This window comes from Octopus sinensis, linkage group LG17, assembly GCF_006345805.1.
Source record: "Octopus sinensis linkage group LG17, ASM634580v1, whole genome shotgun sequence".
Taxonomy (NCBI): Eukaryota; Metazoa; Mollusca; class Cephalopoda; order Octopoda; family Octopodidae; genus Octopus; species Octopus sinensis.
This window is the reverse complement of record NC_043013.1, coordinates 7,673,351-7,691,472: the sequence shown is the minus strand read 5'-3', so window position 1 is coordinate 7,691,472 and position 18,122 is coordinate 7,673,351. Positions and strand designations below refer to the sequence as shown.

General features: G+C 38.5%; 1 protein-coding gene across 4 annotated transcripts in view; it reads right to left on the bottom strand.

The window, feature by feature from the left end:
- Positions 1-18,122, bottom strand: part of LOC115220978 (PTB domain-containing engulfment adapter protein 1) — a 246,285-nt gene that overhangs the window by 120,857 nt on the left and 107,306 nt on the right. Inside the window, exon 1 of one of the 4 annotated variants that reach the window (XM_029791191.2) lies at positions 14,141-14,338. The exons of 2 other annotated variants lie outside the window; for them this stretch is intronic. In XM_029791191.2, coding sequence (XP_029647051.1) covers positions 14,141-14,232 — 92 coding nt within the window. In that variant the 5' untranslated portion in view covers positions 14,233-14,338. Of the gene's footprint in view, positions 1-14,140; positions 14,339-18,122 lie in introns of those variants that run through there. One more of the 4 variants, XM_029791195.2, reaches the window with a different exon arrangement.

Sequence of the window (18,122 nt, the reverse complement as noted above, 5' to 3'; positions counted from 1 at the left end):
AAATTCCGCCAAGGTCAACTTTGCCTTTCATCCTTTCGGGAGGTGATAAATTAAGTACCAGTTACGCACTGGGGTCGATATAATCGACTTAATCCATTTGTCTGTCCTTGTTTGTCCTCTCTGTGTTTAGCCCCTTGTGGGTAGTAAAGAAATAGGTATGTCATCTGCCGCTACGTTCTGAGTTCAAATTCCGCCGAGGTCAACTTTGCCTTTCATCCTTTCGGGGTCGATAAATTAAGTACCAGTTACGCACTGGGGTCAATGTAATCGACTTAATCCTTTTGTCTGTCCTTGTTTGTCCCTTCTATGTTTAGTCCCTTGTGGACAATAAAAAAATAAGAAACGTTAGCAGGCTGGGTGAAATGCTTAGCAGTATTTCGTCTGCCGTTACGTTCTGAGTTCAAATTCTGCCAAGGTCAACTTTGCCTTTCATACTTTCAGGATCGATAAATTAAGTACCAATTACGCACTGGGGGTCGATGTAATCGAATTAATCCCTTTGTTTGTCCTTGTTTGTCCCCTCTATGTTTAGCCCCACGTGGGCAATAAAGAAATAAGAAACTTATTGAATACATAAGTATAGGTATGTCTTTTGCTGATATAAATTGGCAAAGGAGATAAACGTCAATACCAAATGCAAAAATGATGTTCTTTAAATAAAGTCATACGTGAAAAAAAAAAAATAGGAGTGGCTGCGTGGTAAGTGGCTTGCTCACCAACCACATGGTTCCGGGTTCAGTCCCACTGCGTGGCACCTTGGGCAAGTGTCTTCTACTATAGCCTCGGGCCAACCAAAGCCTTGTGAGTAGATTTGGTAGACGGAAACTGAAAGAAGCCCGTCGTATATATGTGTGTATATATATATATATATATATATATATATGCGTGTGTGTGTTTGTGTGTCTGTGTTTGTCCCCCTAGCATTGCTTGACAACCGATGCTGGTGTGTTTATGTCCCCGTTACTTAGCGGTTCGGCAAAAGAGACCGATAGAATAAGTACTGGGCTTACAAAGAATAAGTCCCGGGGTCGAGTTGCTCGACTAAAGGCGGTGCTCCAGCATGGCCGCAGTCAAATGACTGAAACGAGTAAAAGAGAGTAAAAGAATAATATGTGTTGCACCAAATTACAGATATTCTTTTGCTACTCTCACAACCAGAAATTCAGTGAAATTTTGATTAGTTTATTGGAAACCTGTAATTAACGATGCTTTTGTTCACAAACTGTGATGTAATAGTTCACTAGTCAACTACAATGACCTAACAACTGCCCAAAAAGTAGATAAATAAAGAGAAAGAGAAAGAAACGAAGAGATAAACAGAAAAAGATATGTAACCCTTTTGTGTTTCAACCAGCCGTATCTGGCCAAAATATTCTACGTTTTATCTTCAAACTGGTCAGATATGGTCTTTCATAGCTACCTTACAGTGTAATTTTAAAAATAAACAATCACATCATTCAAATCTCAAAGCCATGAAAAGATGCATGATTGCTCTAAAATGGTGTGAATACATAAGCTTTACATTTGACAGAATAATCTGAGTGCTAAAGGGTTAAAGTTACCATGTTCATCTGCTGATGATCAAAGAAGGTAATGGCTTCAGCCATATGCCATGTTGCCTTTAATTATTTTCTGTGTGAATCTTTTACTTGTTTTGGCCATTAGATCATGGCCATGCTGTAGCACCACCTTCAAGAATTTTCCGTCAAATGAATTGATACTTTCTTTTCTTTTCTTTTCTTTTTTTATTCTTTTACTTGTTTCAGTCATTTGAATGCGGCCATGCTGGAGCACCACCTTTAATCAAGCAACTCGACCCTTGGACTTATTCTTTTGTAAGCCCAGTACTTATTCTATCGGTCTCTTTTGCTGAACCGCTAAGTAATGGGGACATAAACACACCAGCATCGGTTGTCAAGCAATGCTAGGGGGACAAACACAGACACACACACACGCATACATATATATACATATATACTTACCACACAGCCACTCCTGTACCTATACCGGGACTTTTTTTTTAAACCTGTAACTTATTCTATCTCTCTCTCTTTTTGCATAAACACAACATAGGTTGTCGAGTAGCGGTAGAGGACAATCACAGACACACATGTGTATACGATGGTCTTCTTTCAATTTTCATCTAGCAAATCCTCCCACAAGGTTTTGATCAGCCTGAAGTAATAGCAGGAAACACTTGATCGAGGTATCATGCAGTGGGACTGAACCAGGAACCACGTGGTTGGAGAGCAAGCTTCTTTATTCATTATATTGGCCATAAACGATAACGGCCTTACATAGAAGGGAAGCTGCAGGCTGGACATAGACATAATGCATCCAGTGCCAAAACATACTATTGCCATGGCAGGTTGAATAGCTGGTCAGTTGGGCCAAGTTGTCAGTGTCCAGACAGCCACGCTGGGGACTTAATGCCATGTGCTTCTGTTTGTCTTGTAAGGAATAGCAAAAAAAAACTGGCATTCTGTTGGTAATGACTATGAAGGTTCCAGTTGATCCAATCAACAGAACAGCCTTCTTGTGGAATTAATGTACAAATGGCTGAGTACTCCACAGACACAAGTACCCTTAATGTAGTTCTCAGGGAGATTCAGTAGAACACAATGTGACAAGGCTGGTCCTTTGAATTATATGTACAACTCATTTTTGCCAACTGAGTTGACTGGAGCAACACGTAATAAAGTGTCTTGCTCAAGGACGTAATGTGTCACTATGTATTTGAACTAACAACCTTACGATCATGAGCCGAAGGTGTTCTTGCAATATCAGTTACACTAACCCTAAATATGTGTTCTATCCATGATTGGTTTCTTACTTGTTCATTTAATACATTAATATACCGTAAATCCTCGAGTATAATCCGCATCCCCCCCCCCAAAAAAAAACTTTAAAGGTCAAAATCCCTAGTGTGTACTATAAACGAGGTTAAAAATGAAAAATATTTTCTAAACAATGTTTGAGTCTCTATTTGCTGTTCGGAAATGTTCAGATGCATTTTGTGATGCCAGACGCGAAAATACCTTAAGCTAAGCCTGAAAGCAATGAAGTCATAAAAGAATCTTCCATAACCTGCAGTAAGTCACATTTATTAAAATAAAAGTATTCAGAACACAGAATAACATGTAACAAAAACAATTTGCAAACATATTTACATTCCCATATAACAGTTAAGAACATCACCATTATTGTATTACACATGCGCGGAAGTGTTTGTTCAACTAGGTGCTGCTGGCTTAATTATGCACGACTCAAGTTAGAGAAGGGGCGTGTATGATACACAAGGTTTAGGTTTTTCAGAGGTACTGACCCCTAAAAATCCCCTGCATATTATACTCAAGGGTGGACTATACTCAAAGATTTACGGTAAAACAAGAATTAAGCACAAAGCCTCTGTTAATCAATTGTAATCTTACAATTCTTTTTTTGTTTTTTTTGTTTTTTCTATTCCAGACTATAAAAGTGAGGACAAATGGAAAATACACCAATCAAAATATAGTGAAGCTGTCCAGAAAAAAGAAAAGATCCTTAGTGCTTAACCCTGTTACAGCAGAAAGCAGATATATCCATTTAAAATTCTGTTACCCTTATCTGTGGAAAGTAGTCTTATAAACCAATCTAGCGTTCTTTGCGGAATGTCAGGTTTGAAGCTATTTTCTGTTGAGATGTCAAGTATGACTTACAGAAATTATCAATTTTATGTTTTTTGGTAGATATTTAACATCATTGCTGGAAGAACCATAAAGTTTAATTCCACAGTGAAATGGTTAAAAAATAGGTACTCTATGACAGCTGAGAGTGTTGGGCTGCTGAGAGGTCAACAGTTTGTCTGTTCTTCCAAGTAGTGAGCAATGTCTATGGGGAAAATAGAAGAAGCAGTCCCATGACTTTAGAAAACCTTCTTCCAAGATTGGTGAGTCTAATGTTGAAGATGTCTAACCTGAAAAATCTACAGAAAAACCAAGGGCCAAGAGAGAATCATGATTTTAGCCTGAACACTTGCATCAAAGGTTCATATAGTGGTGGTGGTGGTGTTTCACCTCAAATCAAGTCCTGATCAGTCAGACCTCTGATCAAGGCATTTCAGCCTCAATCCTCCCATCATTAGAGAAATGTATTTGCAAAGCAAGTGTTTTGATCTGAGATCACATGCAGAATCTAAAGTGATTGCAGCGTGGAAGATACAAGATAACCATTCAGAAACACAGAAAGACTCTTAACTTCACTTAAATATTTATTTGTAATATGGTGTTGAAATTTTTGCCAGCAAACAGGTTGCAGTTTTGAGTGGTGAAAATTTTGTCATCCAATTACAAATAAATGTTTAACCTTTAGGATATGACAGGGCCAATCTATCGTCTGAAAAGTTAAATGGCAAAGATTGTATTAGCTCATTCAATTTCCTTCAAGAATATGTATTGTTGGATCAGTCTTCTTGGCACTGAAACTCCAAGCAAGGCTCTGTCTCCAAAGGGTCAAATAAAGTTAATGGTATGTGAGCTAGCAGAAACGTTAGCACGCTGGGCGAAATGCGTAGCTGTATTTCATCTGCCACTACGTTCTGAGTTCAAATTCCGCCGAGGTCAACTTTGCCTTTCATCCTTTCAGGGTCAATTAAATAAGTACCAGTTATGCACTGGGGTCGATGTAATCGACTTAATCCCTTTGTCTGTCCTTGTTTGTTCCCTTGTGGATAGTAAAGAAATAGGTCTTTGTGTGTTTCTGAATAGTTAGTTTATGTCTTCCACACTACAATTATGTTTTATCCTTTATATTTTTCACACAATGTATTTGAAACTAACATACACATTCTAATGTGTCTTTTTAGCATGTTGTAGAAGGCATCTAAAATAGTTGCTATCAGGAATGGCATGTAATTGCAAAACACTGCATCAAAAAGTCCCATATAAGCCAAGCCAACATGATAAAAGCAGATGCAAAAACAACGTTGATGTACCTCGCACTACATTATCCCATATATTTTGCCTTTTCTTAAAACTTGTGATTTGAAGGATATTTGGTTGCTACTTCTTGCAGTTTGAATGATCATGTAGAGGCTCTCTAGTTGGCTCTTGGTGGTGCTGAACCAATGTGGGAAGGCCCTGCTATACAAACTAAAAGCACCTAAAGACCAGGTGGTGATGCTAAATTGGGAAATATGTGAGACCTCTCATTGAAATTGGTTTTACCAGTCATGACAGAATGCTAATCTTCATAGTTCGTGTTCTGGTATTTGATTGCCATTTATTGTTAATGTATAGTTCTACATTTCAGAGACTGGTTATTTCAATTTCCTCAGCAACTACAATCAATGGACACTTATGTTGTAATAAATCAGTGCAGAGTTAGACATATAATATAACACAGATTTGATATATACGTATACGTATATAATCTACAAGTGCTAAAAGCTCTATTGACAGCAATCACAGCATGATCAATATATTACACCCAACAGACAGAATCACTTGAACTATGGAAGAACGTAAAACACAGGAGGCCAACAAAGTTATGTAAACATAGCTGTTTAGTTTGCAATCGTGCAGTTCCAGGTTTGATATCACCAACTGGCACTCTGGCGAGTTGTCCTCTGCTATAGCTTTATGTTGACCCATGCATTGTAATTGAAGATTTTAGCAAAAACATTGCAGTTGGCCACCAAAAATATATATATATATATATGTATGTATATATGTATATATATATATATATCCCTCTCTCTCTCTTTCAGAGAGGCACTGAGCAGCTATACACACACATACACACACGGCAGTAACTTCCACCTACCGAATTCAATCACAAAGCTCCGGTCGGCTCGGGGCTATAGTGGAAGACACCTACCCAAACTGCCACGCAGTGGGACTGAACCCGAAACCATGTAGCTTGGAAGCAAGCTCCCTAACCACACAGCCATGCCCATATATATATATATATATATATATATATATATGTTTTTTTGTCCTTTTCAAGCCTGGCCTGGTTTCCCGGTTTCTGTGGCATATGTGTTCCCCCCAGCTAGACGGGACACCAGTCCATCTCAGCGTTACTCAAGAAACAGGATGAGAGAGTGAGAGAAAGTTGTGGCAAAAGAATACAACAGGGGTCGCCACCACTCCCTGCCAGAGCCTCGTGGTGCTTTTAAGTGTTTTCACTCAATAAACACACACAACGCCCGGTCTGGGAATCGAAACCCTAATCCTCCGACTGCGAGTCCACCACCCTAACCACTGGGCCATTGCACCTCCACTATATATGTGTGTGTGTGTGTGAAGTCAGAATTAATACATTCAAACTGAAATCCCTTGTGATATTCATCCAACTGGATGATATGTTTGGTAAACTCAGATCAACAATGAGTGAGCCATTACCAGGTTGTTTTGTATTCAAATCCTATCTAGGATGACACTGTGTCATCATCACCATCATCATCATTTAACGTCCCTTTTTCCATGCTGGCATGTCCAACGGAATTATCTCCTCTTATGGCAATGTCCATTTGGTGTTTTCTAGCCTAAAAGGAATATGAAATAAGTACCACGCAGAGTATGAAGGTTTATGATTTTGACCCCACCAAAAAATCTTGAAGGTGGTGCTCCAGCATTGGCAGCAGTCCAATGACTTTAATTCATAAAAGACAATATAAAAATACAATGTAAATGTCTCTCAAGTTTTTAAGGGCTGACATTTAGCTCTAGCCTTGTGGTGTTTAAGGAGACGAGAGAAATATATGGATAGAAAATAAATCTGAGGGTTAAGCAAGCCAACAAAGGACCCCTCCCCTATACAGTTGTTTCGTTTGCTAAAAATAGTAGTAAAATCTTTCAAATACATGTCATGAAAAAAAAAGGAAGGACACAGTGGATAATATAGCCAAAGATACTCAATAGATGAGATGATCAGCATCTAAATGCTTTTAATCATAGGTCTGCTTGATCAGAGCTGACTTTGGGGCTAAACAACAACACAAGTCTGAGGGAACCTCTATTTAGTCACTTGACTTGCTGGAAATAGTAGCCTAAACTTCCTCAAATCAACCCTACTGTCTTTAAAAAAAATATTAATCACATACATTAGGAAAGGCATCCAGATATAGAAACCCTGCCAAGCATACATAGAACCTGGTGCAACCCCTTGGTTTTTGTTTGTTCTTGCCAAACCATTTTAACCCATGCCAGCATGGAAACAGGGATGTTAAATGATGATGATGATGGTGATGATAACACAATGTTATTCTAGATAGGGTTTGAATAAAAGACAACCTGGTAGAGTTTAACAAACACATCATCCAGTTTACCACAAGTTACATTCCATTCTCAGATCATTTGATTGGTAATTTACAGAACTGGGACTGACAGAAATGATTTCACTGCTGAATGGTGCAATGAAATACCTGCAGTGGATTTGAACCCACGACATATTGGTTGTACAATTATCATATCTGTTCAATTATTTCATATTTATTATAACCAGTAATGTTGAAGATGGGTTGATTTTTGCATAGATCGAAATTTGAGGTTTGTGCCAGTTGTGGGTGAAATAGCAGAATATGGCCCTATGGATATTAGCATATGGGATTTGGAGAAGGGCTGGCTCCTCAAAATATGTCACACAGGCCCTCCAATCTGTGGACATGCTCAGATGTCACATTAACCAGTTTCTTTACTTAATGGTTAAATTGGCCCCATGCCTCAAGGGTAAGCTTGGAAGAGTAGGAACCTGGCTGAATTAATTGCAAATACACTGGCAAAAGGTTACATGAAACTACATATGTATCTATTGTTCCTAAGAAAAATCATGCATCTTCAGAGTTTGGTATGGAGATCCATAATCACCAATGCTTCTAAAACAAACCTGGTACACAGAGGGAGGACTTATCTTTGACACATTATTACGAAGATGATATCTTTAATGGTGTCCCTACAATCTAAACAAGTTAAGAATCATACTTTATTTTGAAAGCCCTGCTTTTATTTTATGCATGGTGTCTTTCTAAATTCTGGTTTAATATCATTTTTAATTACATATAAAATACAATTTCAAAATAAATTGCTTCAAAATGTTTAACTTCTTCCAATTTTAGCAGAGGAGGAAATCTCCCTAGGTAGTTACATGGCTGGCTAGAAATAGCAGTAAAATCTCCCTCAAATAACACCCTACTGTCATTCAAAGAAGAAAGGGCACATTGAATAAAGTTATCTTAGATACATTATCTTACAATAAAATGGAATGGTAGGACTGAATGTTTTCAATTATAGGGTTTGCTCAGTGAGAGCTGACCTGGAATTAAACAACAACAAAAACAACTTCCCCAATTCAAGCCAACAAATGCATCACTTGTTTGATCTCCTAGAAATATCAGCCAAATCTCTTGTAAATTACACCCTTATTATCTTAGAAAGAAGGGTAAGATACATTGGATAATTATAGTTCTAGATACATTATACTTGAAAAAAGGACAGGATGGTCATGGCTGGAATGCATTTGATGAGAAGTAATGTGAAGCTAAACAACAACTTTACATAATTATGAGGGAGCAATAGCACTCTCCAGCTTGTCTACACTCTCTATAATTATAAGTGCAAGGAAATAGGGATTCCAAGATCTGAGGTATACAGTTTGTAACTGGATCCCTTCCCCCAAATCTAAACATTACAAAAAACTTTTTTCTTATGAGAAGGGTCACATCTTCAGGTAAGTTTTTTTGTTATGTGTAGAGAAGAAATGTACATCAGTCCCCTAATAAATGATATAACACACTTCCTTAAGTAGTGAGTGCTTTATTTGCTTCTATAAACTGTCTTCTTATGAACAACACATGCACGTCCAGGCATCCACATATATATATATCACCGTGATCACTGTGACCGACCAGGCTATCAGATGTTGCTACACATCGCTGGTCACAATGCGCTTTGCATTGTTTTAACCTTCAAATGATGCCACCCCACTGGCTAATCGAGCAGGCCAATAGGAGAAAGAGTGAAAGAAAGTTGTGGCGAAAGACTACAGCAGGGATCGCCACCACCCCCTGTCGGAGCCTCGTGGGGCTTTAGGTGTTTTCGCTCAATAAACACTCACAACGCCCGGTCTGAGAATTGAAACTGCGATCCTATGATCATGAGTCCGCTGCCCTAACCACTGGGCCATTGCGCCTCCACACACACACACATACATATATATATATCCTCATCATTTAATGGCCATTGTCCATATTGACATGGGTTGGATGGTTTGACTGGGCTGGCACTCTGGAAGGCTGCACCAGGATCCACTCTGACTTGGCATGGTTTTCTATGGCTGGATGCCCTTCATAACACCAACCACTCCAAGAGTGTGTGCATATATATATATAATTTAAATAATAAGGCTGAAAATTTGAATATTAATTTGATTAATATCAATTTAAAACCAGTGGCCTAGCATATTGAAAAATCTGAAGATTCAGAAAAATTATATTAAATACATATAAGAGTGATGACCACTAAGTGAACATCGATTATGCTGGAGGGAGACCCCTTATGGTCTGACCACTAAGAAAACATTGTTCTCAAGAAAATTCAGCCAAACGCCAGAACATAAGCAAGCAAGACAAATGGAAAGATACAAAATATAAATATATTTTGTATCTTTTCATTTGCTGAATTTTCTTGAGAACAATCTTTTCTTAGTGGTCAGACCATATGGGGTCTACCTCTAGCATAATGGATGTCCACTTAGTGATCATCCCTCTTATATGTATATATATAAATATATATATATTTAATTAATTAATGAAGGATAAACCCATTCTATTAATTAGCCAGCATGTTAACTCCATTTAGGTAAGTATTTATACTGATATATAATTATAGCAAAAGGGTGTGGATAGGCATACCAACATACTTGAAATAGAAGCTAATGGCTCTATAAACCACATATTTTACTCCATTAGCACAGTTTGAAAGCAAGCTAGTGAATCATTCTTTTAAAAATCTGATTGATTCATTAGCCCACTTTCATAAGCAGAGTAAAATAATATGTGGTTTATAGAGCCATTAGCATCTATTTCCAGTATTTTGGTGTGCTTATCCACACCTTTTTGCTATAATTATATCTATATAATTAGATGTCAGCATATACATATAAATATAGACACACACATATATATCCAGTCCACACTGTAAAGTGGTTGGTATTTGGAAGGGCATCCAGCTGTAAAATCCTTGCCAAAACTGACTTCACCCGTGCTTATGCCACGTAAAAAGTACTCAGTCCACTCTACTGAGTGGTTGGTGTTAGGAAGGGCATCAAGCCACAAAAAACCCTGCCAAAACAGATAAGTCTGGTGCAAGCTCCTGCCTGGCCAGATCCTGTCAAACCGTCCAATTTATGTGAGAGGATTTGGTAGATGGAATCTGAAAGAAACCAGTCTCACACACACACGTGTGTGTTGATGTGTTTTTGTTTGTTACCTGCCACTATTTGACAACTGGTGTTGGTGTGTTTACATCCCTCTAACTTAGCAGTTTGACAAATAAGGCCAATTGAATAAGTACCTGGCATCGAAAAACAAAAACATACTGGGGTGAAATTATTTGATTAAAATTCTTCAAGCAGTGCTCCAGCATGGCTGCAGTCTAATGACTAAAACAAGTAAGATTTACACTTACCTCACACACACACACACACACACACACATCAAACAAACAGATCCTCAGTCAGTTTTGGTAATGAGTACTTTGACTGTTCCATCAACAGAACTACATACTCCTTGTAGCATAGCACAAGTAGCTGAGTATTCCACAGATATTTCTACCTATAACATAACCCTTAAACAGAACCAGTGTGATACTCATTTTGTTTGACAAGATTGGACATTTCTATACAACTTTACTTCATCCAATGAACTTCCATGCAGCTTCCAAGGGCCACATGATGGCAATAGTGATAATTGTGGTGATAGGACATTGGTCACCTACTAAGGTCATTAGAGGGTGTAATTAATGGAATCAAAAAATCATAAAAAGCAGTCTGGTTTTAAAAGAAACAAAGTACAGAAGTACAGGGCAGCTACTCAGATAGGGGTAAGGCTAGGCAGCCACTAAATATCAATAGCTATGTGGTCACTCGACCTGCTAGAAAAAGCAGCCGAATTTTCCCTTAAATCATATCTCACTGTTTTACAAATGGATATGTTGGATAGTGCAATCATAGGTTCCAGCACATATGGAAGAAAAAAAACAGGTAGAATACCTTTAATCATAGAAGTACTCAGTCAGGGTTGACTTGGGGCTAAATAACAGCAACATTAGTAATCCATCATCAGAAGCCAAGGAGTGGGTCCGCTTTTGTAAACCTGTCACTTTCTATTCTATTTCATCACAGAGATTAACCTGGTGTTTGAAACCTGGTTTATAATAATGCAAGTTATAGAAGCCAAATGGTCAATTAAAAACCTTGAACTATTTTAGCAAAGATATACAGTTTCTTTCAATTAACTTTGTTCAATAGTTTTAGTTCCCTCATTTTCCCAATTTATCAAATGGAAAATTGTAGTTATGATACCCGTGCCAGTGGCACGTAAAAAGCACCATCCGAATGTGGCTGATGCCAGCGCCGCCCCGACTGGCTTCCGTGTCGGTGGCAAGTAAAAAAGCACCAACCAATCGTGGCCGTTGCCAGCTTCCCATGGCCCCTGTGCCGGTGGCACGTAAAAAGCAACCGATTGTGGCTGCTGCCAGCCTCCCCTGGCACCTGTGCCGGTGGCATGTAAAAAGCACCATCCAAACGTGGCTGATGCCAGCGCCGCCTTGACTGGCTTCCGTGCCAGTGGTACGTAAAAAGCACCAGCCGATCGTGGCCGTTGCCAGCCTCCCTGGGCCCCTGTACCAGTGGCACCTAAAAAGCACCCACTACACTCACGGAGTAGTTGGCATTAAAAAGGGCATCCAGCTGTAGAAACACTACCAGAACAGACTTGAGCCTGGTGCAGCCTTCTGGCTTCCCAGACCCTGGTCGAACCGTGCAACCCATGCTAGCATGGAAAACGGATGTTAAACGATCATGATGAGTAAGATTTTTCATTAAAAAAAAATATAATCACTGATATATAATGAAATAATTTTGTCATTATTAATCTGCTTTGTGAAACATAAATTAATGTGATATTTTGATGGAAGGTTATTTAATTGAGATGACTTTAAAACAGGAAGTTTTTACCATAAAACAGGGCTGTCTCAAGCAGGTTGATATCAAGGGGTTAGTATGTAAATTGCAACTTTAAGAATAAACATGAATAATTAGATGAAAAATGACTCTCAAGGGTTTCATTAAATATCAGTGTAAAAGCTTAATATCAATAAAAATTAGGAAAAGTTATGGGATTAGATGAAAAGAGAAAATAAGGGAACTAAAATTATTGAATAAAATTTCAGTAAAGAAATTTCACTAATTAAGAGAAATTATAAAATCAATATAACAAATATTCCATTTTATTTACCCAGGTAAAATGTTATGTGGTAATCACTATAATAAAATACTCTTTAATGATGAGCTTAATGAGAGAGCCGCTATGTTATTTACTCAACCTGATAGAAATAACAGTTAAATCTCTCTCAAATTACATCCTACCCTACTATTTTAGAAGGAAACACATTAGAGAATGTTATTCTGGTGGGGTCCACTCTGAACTAACAAACAAAACAATTATATAATATAATATATAACACCCAAAATGTCCCGTTGCCAGAGAGTCCAAGTCATAATCAATTTTTTTCACAATGAACACACTGGTTGCCTCAGACACTTGGTGAAGAGTACCCTTAGAGGGGTACCAGGCAGGTTGAAATGACTGGGAAGTGGACATGCTACTACAATGCTGACAGTGCCTGATGACACCTGCCTCATGGCTCCCAACCCGGAGAATAAAGTTGGAGTGGACACAGTTGGAATACCTTGGATTGTAAGTCAGCTTGACCAGGGCAGGACTTGGTGTTAGGTACTGACTCCTTAAACAGTAATTTTGTAAGAAACACACTGTTGGTGTTTCAAACTTATTAATAAAGCACTGTATTTACATTTACACGTGTATATACTGCACTGTTTTGATATTTCATTTCAACAACAAAAAAAAAAACAACCTGGGTTTGTGACTTACATATGGAACAGAAATAAAACTGAGAAGGGAAAAAAAATTCTGTACCAAAATTTAACACTAAATTAACGGTACAATTTATGCACCAGTGCAACTTAAGCACAAGTAAATACAGTATATCTTAATTAGTTGAACACCTGTGAGAGTTTAGTGTGAGAAAAGAAAACAAATAAAAACCACTGCACACCTTTGAATGGCTCATCTATCAAAACAAGGATGATGCATAAACTTTAGTAATTTCCAGTGTGCTACTAGTATTATATTATTATATATAACAACAATCATTGAACCGTAACAGATTCTGAAAAAAAAAAAATTAAAAAGAGACAAAAAACTTTTTCTTTTTGTTTCGTGTGTTATATTAAACTTCATACAATATTTAGAAGAGGTAGATTTTCTTTACAAGAATTTTTGCTTTTTTGAAAAAAATTTTCTTTTATTATTTTTTTACTTGTGTCAGAACAGCAGGTGAGTAGTGTCTAAGAATACACCAATTCATGTGAAAGCAGAAAATACATTCCTGCAAACATAAGTATTATTATTAGAGTCTGTTGAACAGCCTGGGTTTATATTACTTCCAACATATCCAAACCAACCAGTGCCACCCCTCACTACACCTTTCAAAAAAAAAAAAGATAGATAACAGTGAAGGCGGCAACAGTGGTGTGGTGGTGGTGGTGGTGGTGGTGTTGATTAATAAAAATATAGATAATATTTGGCTGAAGTTTGGTCAAGTAGGTGTGTGGTGTGATATGGTGGAGTTGAGGGTGGGGTGGGGGTGACACATGATTGAATAAAGTAAAAACAAACAAACAAACAAACGTCCTCAGAAAATAAATACACATGGGATTGCTTACATCTAAATCCAGAAAATAAATTAATCAGCTTAATGAAACTAATCAACTTAATTCCTTGAAACAAAAGGAGAGAGAGAAAGAGAGACAGACAGAGAGCAAGAGAGAGAGTAAAAGAGAAAAAGACAAAACAACATACTTCATGTTTAAATAGCTCGAATATCTGCGTTTTCCGCTGCCACGTTCCAAGTGATCTGCACTCCATCTTCTCAGGACGGTTAAGGTATGCATACATAAGCCATGCACACACGAGCACAGCGGAATAAAGATTAACTCGGTAGGATCACTGCTGTGTCTGTGAGCTGCATGTCACACACACATACACAGTGAAGAGGAGAAAGTAAAAAGAACTAACTAACAAACAAACAAACAAAACAACTATAGAATATAAATTAATATAATATAATATAATATATAAACCGCCCAAAATGCTCCGTTGCTGTTGGGAGTCCCAGTCACAATCAACTAGATAGATAGATATTGGCAGATCATGGAGAAATTTATATAAAGGAAAACAAAAAAATTTGAATAAATAATAATAATAATAATAATAATAATAATAATGCTAATAATGATACAGAAAAAAGAAAGAAAGTGAATAACAGACGCAAAAATTGATGGTGGTGGTGGTGGTGGAGGTGGTGGGGACGGAGTTTGCAGGAAGTAGTGGTAGAAGTAGTGATGGTATAGAGAAAGAAAAATTGGCATTGTTGTTGCTACTGCTGTGATGATGATGATGATGTATAAAATACATACAAATATATATATATAAAACTATTACTGGTAGTAGTAGTAGTAGTGGTGGTGATGCTAGTATTGATGATGGTGGTGGTGGTGATGATGCTAGCAGTTATGATGGTAGTATTGATGATGGTGGTGGTGGAGGTGATGGGTATAGTGCTGGAGATGCTGATGGTGCTACAGGTGGCGATGGTGGTGGTGGAAGTATTATTAGGAGTGATGAGGGTGGCGGCGGTGCTGCTACTGCTGCTGCTGCTACAGCAGCTAGCAGAGATTATGGTAGTGGTGGTGATGATGGTGGCAGTGGTGGTGATGATATAGTACTGGAGAAGCTGATGGTGAGGGTAGTGATGGAGATGGAGATGGTAGTGGCGGTGGTGGAGTAAGTAGTGATTGTGGTATTGATATTTAACCCCAGGTTAGCTCATCAAACAGACCCATGATCAATGATTCTAGCCATGACCACCCCCACTTTCTAGAAGTATTCAAGACTTCATGTATGCTTTCTATGGTCAAAATAGTGGGATATGATGAGAGGGAGATTTAACTGCTATTTCTAGCAAGTTGATAGAATCCATCCCAATGGTACTGTCAGCAGTGGTGATGGTGGTAGCATAGGTGATGGTGTTAGTGTTGGTAGTGGTGGGGTTGTCAGTGATGGTTGTGGTGGCTGTAGTAGCAGTGGTAATGTTGGCAATGGTGGAGGTGCTGGTGATAGTAGTGGTTGTGTTGGTGATGGAGGTGGTGGTAGGTGATGGTGGTTGTGTTAGTGATGGTGGTAGAGTTAAAGGTGGTGGTAGTAGTGTTGGCGATGGTGGTGGTAGTATTGGTGATGGTGGTGTCGCCTGTGGTGATGGTAGAATTAGTGTTGTTGGTGGTGGTGGTAGTAATAGTGTTGGTGAAGGTAGTAGTGGTAGTGTTAAAGGTGGTAGTGGTGTTGGTGATGGTAGTGGTGGTGTGATGAGTGCTATGTGAGATTCTCTCTTTCTCTTTGCAACCCCTTCTCTATCTATCTCTCTTTCTCTGCAGGAAGAGAAGGAGGCAACCATAATGGTAAGGACGGTTGGTGGTTAATGGCACAGCAAGTGGCAGTGATGGTTAATGGTTTACAAGTGTCAAGGCAGCAACCCTCCTTAGAACAGCATTTGCTTACTGAGGGTAGCAGGTGGGGTGGGGTTTAAAAGAATATTCAGAGTGATACCAGTGGTATGGTGGTACTTAACATCATGATGATGGTGCTGGTGGTGATGACGATGATGATGATGATGATGACAATGACGATGATGGTGGTTGTGGTGGTGGTGAAGGTGGTGAGGGTGATGCTGGTAGTATAAGGAAAAAAAAGGGGCTCACCCCCCACCCACCCCTGATAAAAACAGTAAAGAAGAAAAACAAGTTGCTCCACTCCCTCACCATCCATGTTCTCTCTCTCTCTCTCTCTATCTCTCTCTCTCTCTCTCTCTTTCATGTAGCCACCATTACAAAACAACACCCACCAAACCAAAACAACCCCGTCAAACCGAAATCTCTAGATTAAAAATAACAACATTGTCTCCCCACATAGCTGAATAATGTGTTTTGTTGCAAAAGAGAGAAAAAAAAAACAAAAAAAAAAAAGCACCAGTATGTTATATGAAGGCAATGTAAATACGACGGGTGAAGAGGTGGGGAGGAATTGAACCTGTTGTGCAGTTGATTGACTTCTGCGAATAACTGATTTCTCAGCTCCACTGACTTTGCACAATGAACTGTCTTCCTCTCCTTGCTGTGTTACTTTTTTTTGCTTACTCTATCCTAAAAAATACTCCTTCAACCCCCTTTCATATACCCCTCCCTCCCTCCCCTCTCCCCTCCTCTTTCACAGATACACTCCTTCAATGTTTTTTTTTTCTTCCTTTTCCCTTCTCTTCAAATCCTTTTAGCTTCAGTTCTCTCTCTCTCTTTCTCTCTCATTTTAGTTCCATATTTATTTATCAATGTTTATGTATATGGATAATGATATATATATACGTATATATATCAATGCATCTATCTCTCTTTCACTACCCAACAGACAGATCTCTCTCCCTCCCTCTATCTATCTAATCTTCATTCAAAATGGGACTTTCACATTGTCCCATCTCTCTACTTCCCTGACTTCTTGTACTTTAATTTCAGTTCCATCTCTTTCTAGCATTTTGGAAATCTCTCTCTCCCTCCCTCTCTCTGTCTGTCTTCCTCCCTCCCTCCATATCTATCTATCTATCTATCTATCTATCTATCTATCTATCTATCCATCCATTTATCTTTGTTCAGATCTGTCTGTCTGTCTCTTTCTGTATCTAACCCACCAATAAATTTTCCATAATTCCCTCAAAATGACACTTTCAAATTTGCTATCACTTTCTATCTCCCAGTCTTACTTTAATTTTGTCTATCTGTCTATCTCTTTCTCAATAAGACCACTTTCTATCTCCCAGTCTTACTTTCATTTTGTCTGTCAATCTATCTCTTTCTATCTCAATAAGACCACTTTCTATCTACCAGTCTTACTTTCATTTTGTCTGTCTGTCTATCTCTTTCTCTCTCAATAAGACCACTTTCTATCTCCCAGTCTTACTTTCATTTTGTCTGTCTGTGTATCTGTCTATCTCTTTCTCTCTCAATAAGACCACTTTCTATCTCCCAGTCTTACTTTCATTTTGTCTGTCTGTCTATCTGTCTCTTTCTCTCTCAATAAGACCACTTTATCATATCTAACCCCTCTAGCTCCCTTTCGATGTTCCTCCTCAATATTTCTCTGAATACACCAATTTAATATTAGTCTAACTACTCTCTCTCTCTCTCTCTCCCTATCTATCTATCTATCTATCTATTTGTCTGTCTGTCCGCCAGTCAGTCTGTCTGTCTGATTTTGGTACTTCAACATTGTCCCAGTTTCCTCTTTCTTCCTCTCACTTTCAATATGACACTTTAATATCAAACCCCTTCCTACACAGGCTTCCACTCCCAATTTCTTTCTCTCTCTCTCTTTCTCTTTCATTCTCTCCCACCCCTTCTAAGCTCAAACTCTTTCTTCTACATCTCTCTAATTACACCCCCCCCCCATCCCAACCTCCGCACACATCTCTCCACAGATTCCACTTTTCTTTCCCTATCTCTTTCTCCTGTCTCATTTTTCAGGCAAATCCTTCCTCTCTTTCCCAAATCTATTCCTTCACACACATTCCCTCCTCTCTTCCACCAGCCTCACACACACACACACACACGCACACACACACACACACACGCACGCACGCACGCTCTCCCCCCTACTTTAAAAAAAATATATATTTTTACATGTTTTAGCTTCTCATGTATCTTTTCGCTAACTCTTTCCTCTCCACTCATTATCACTACTT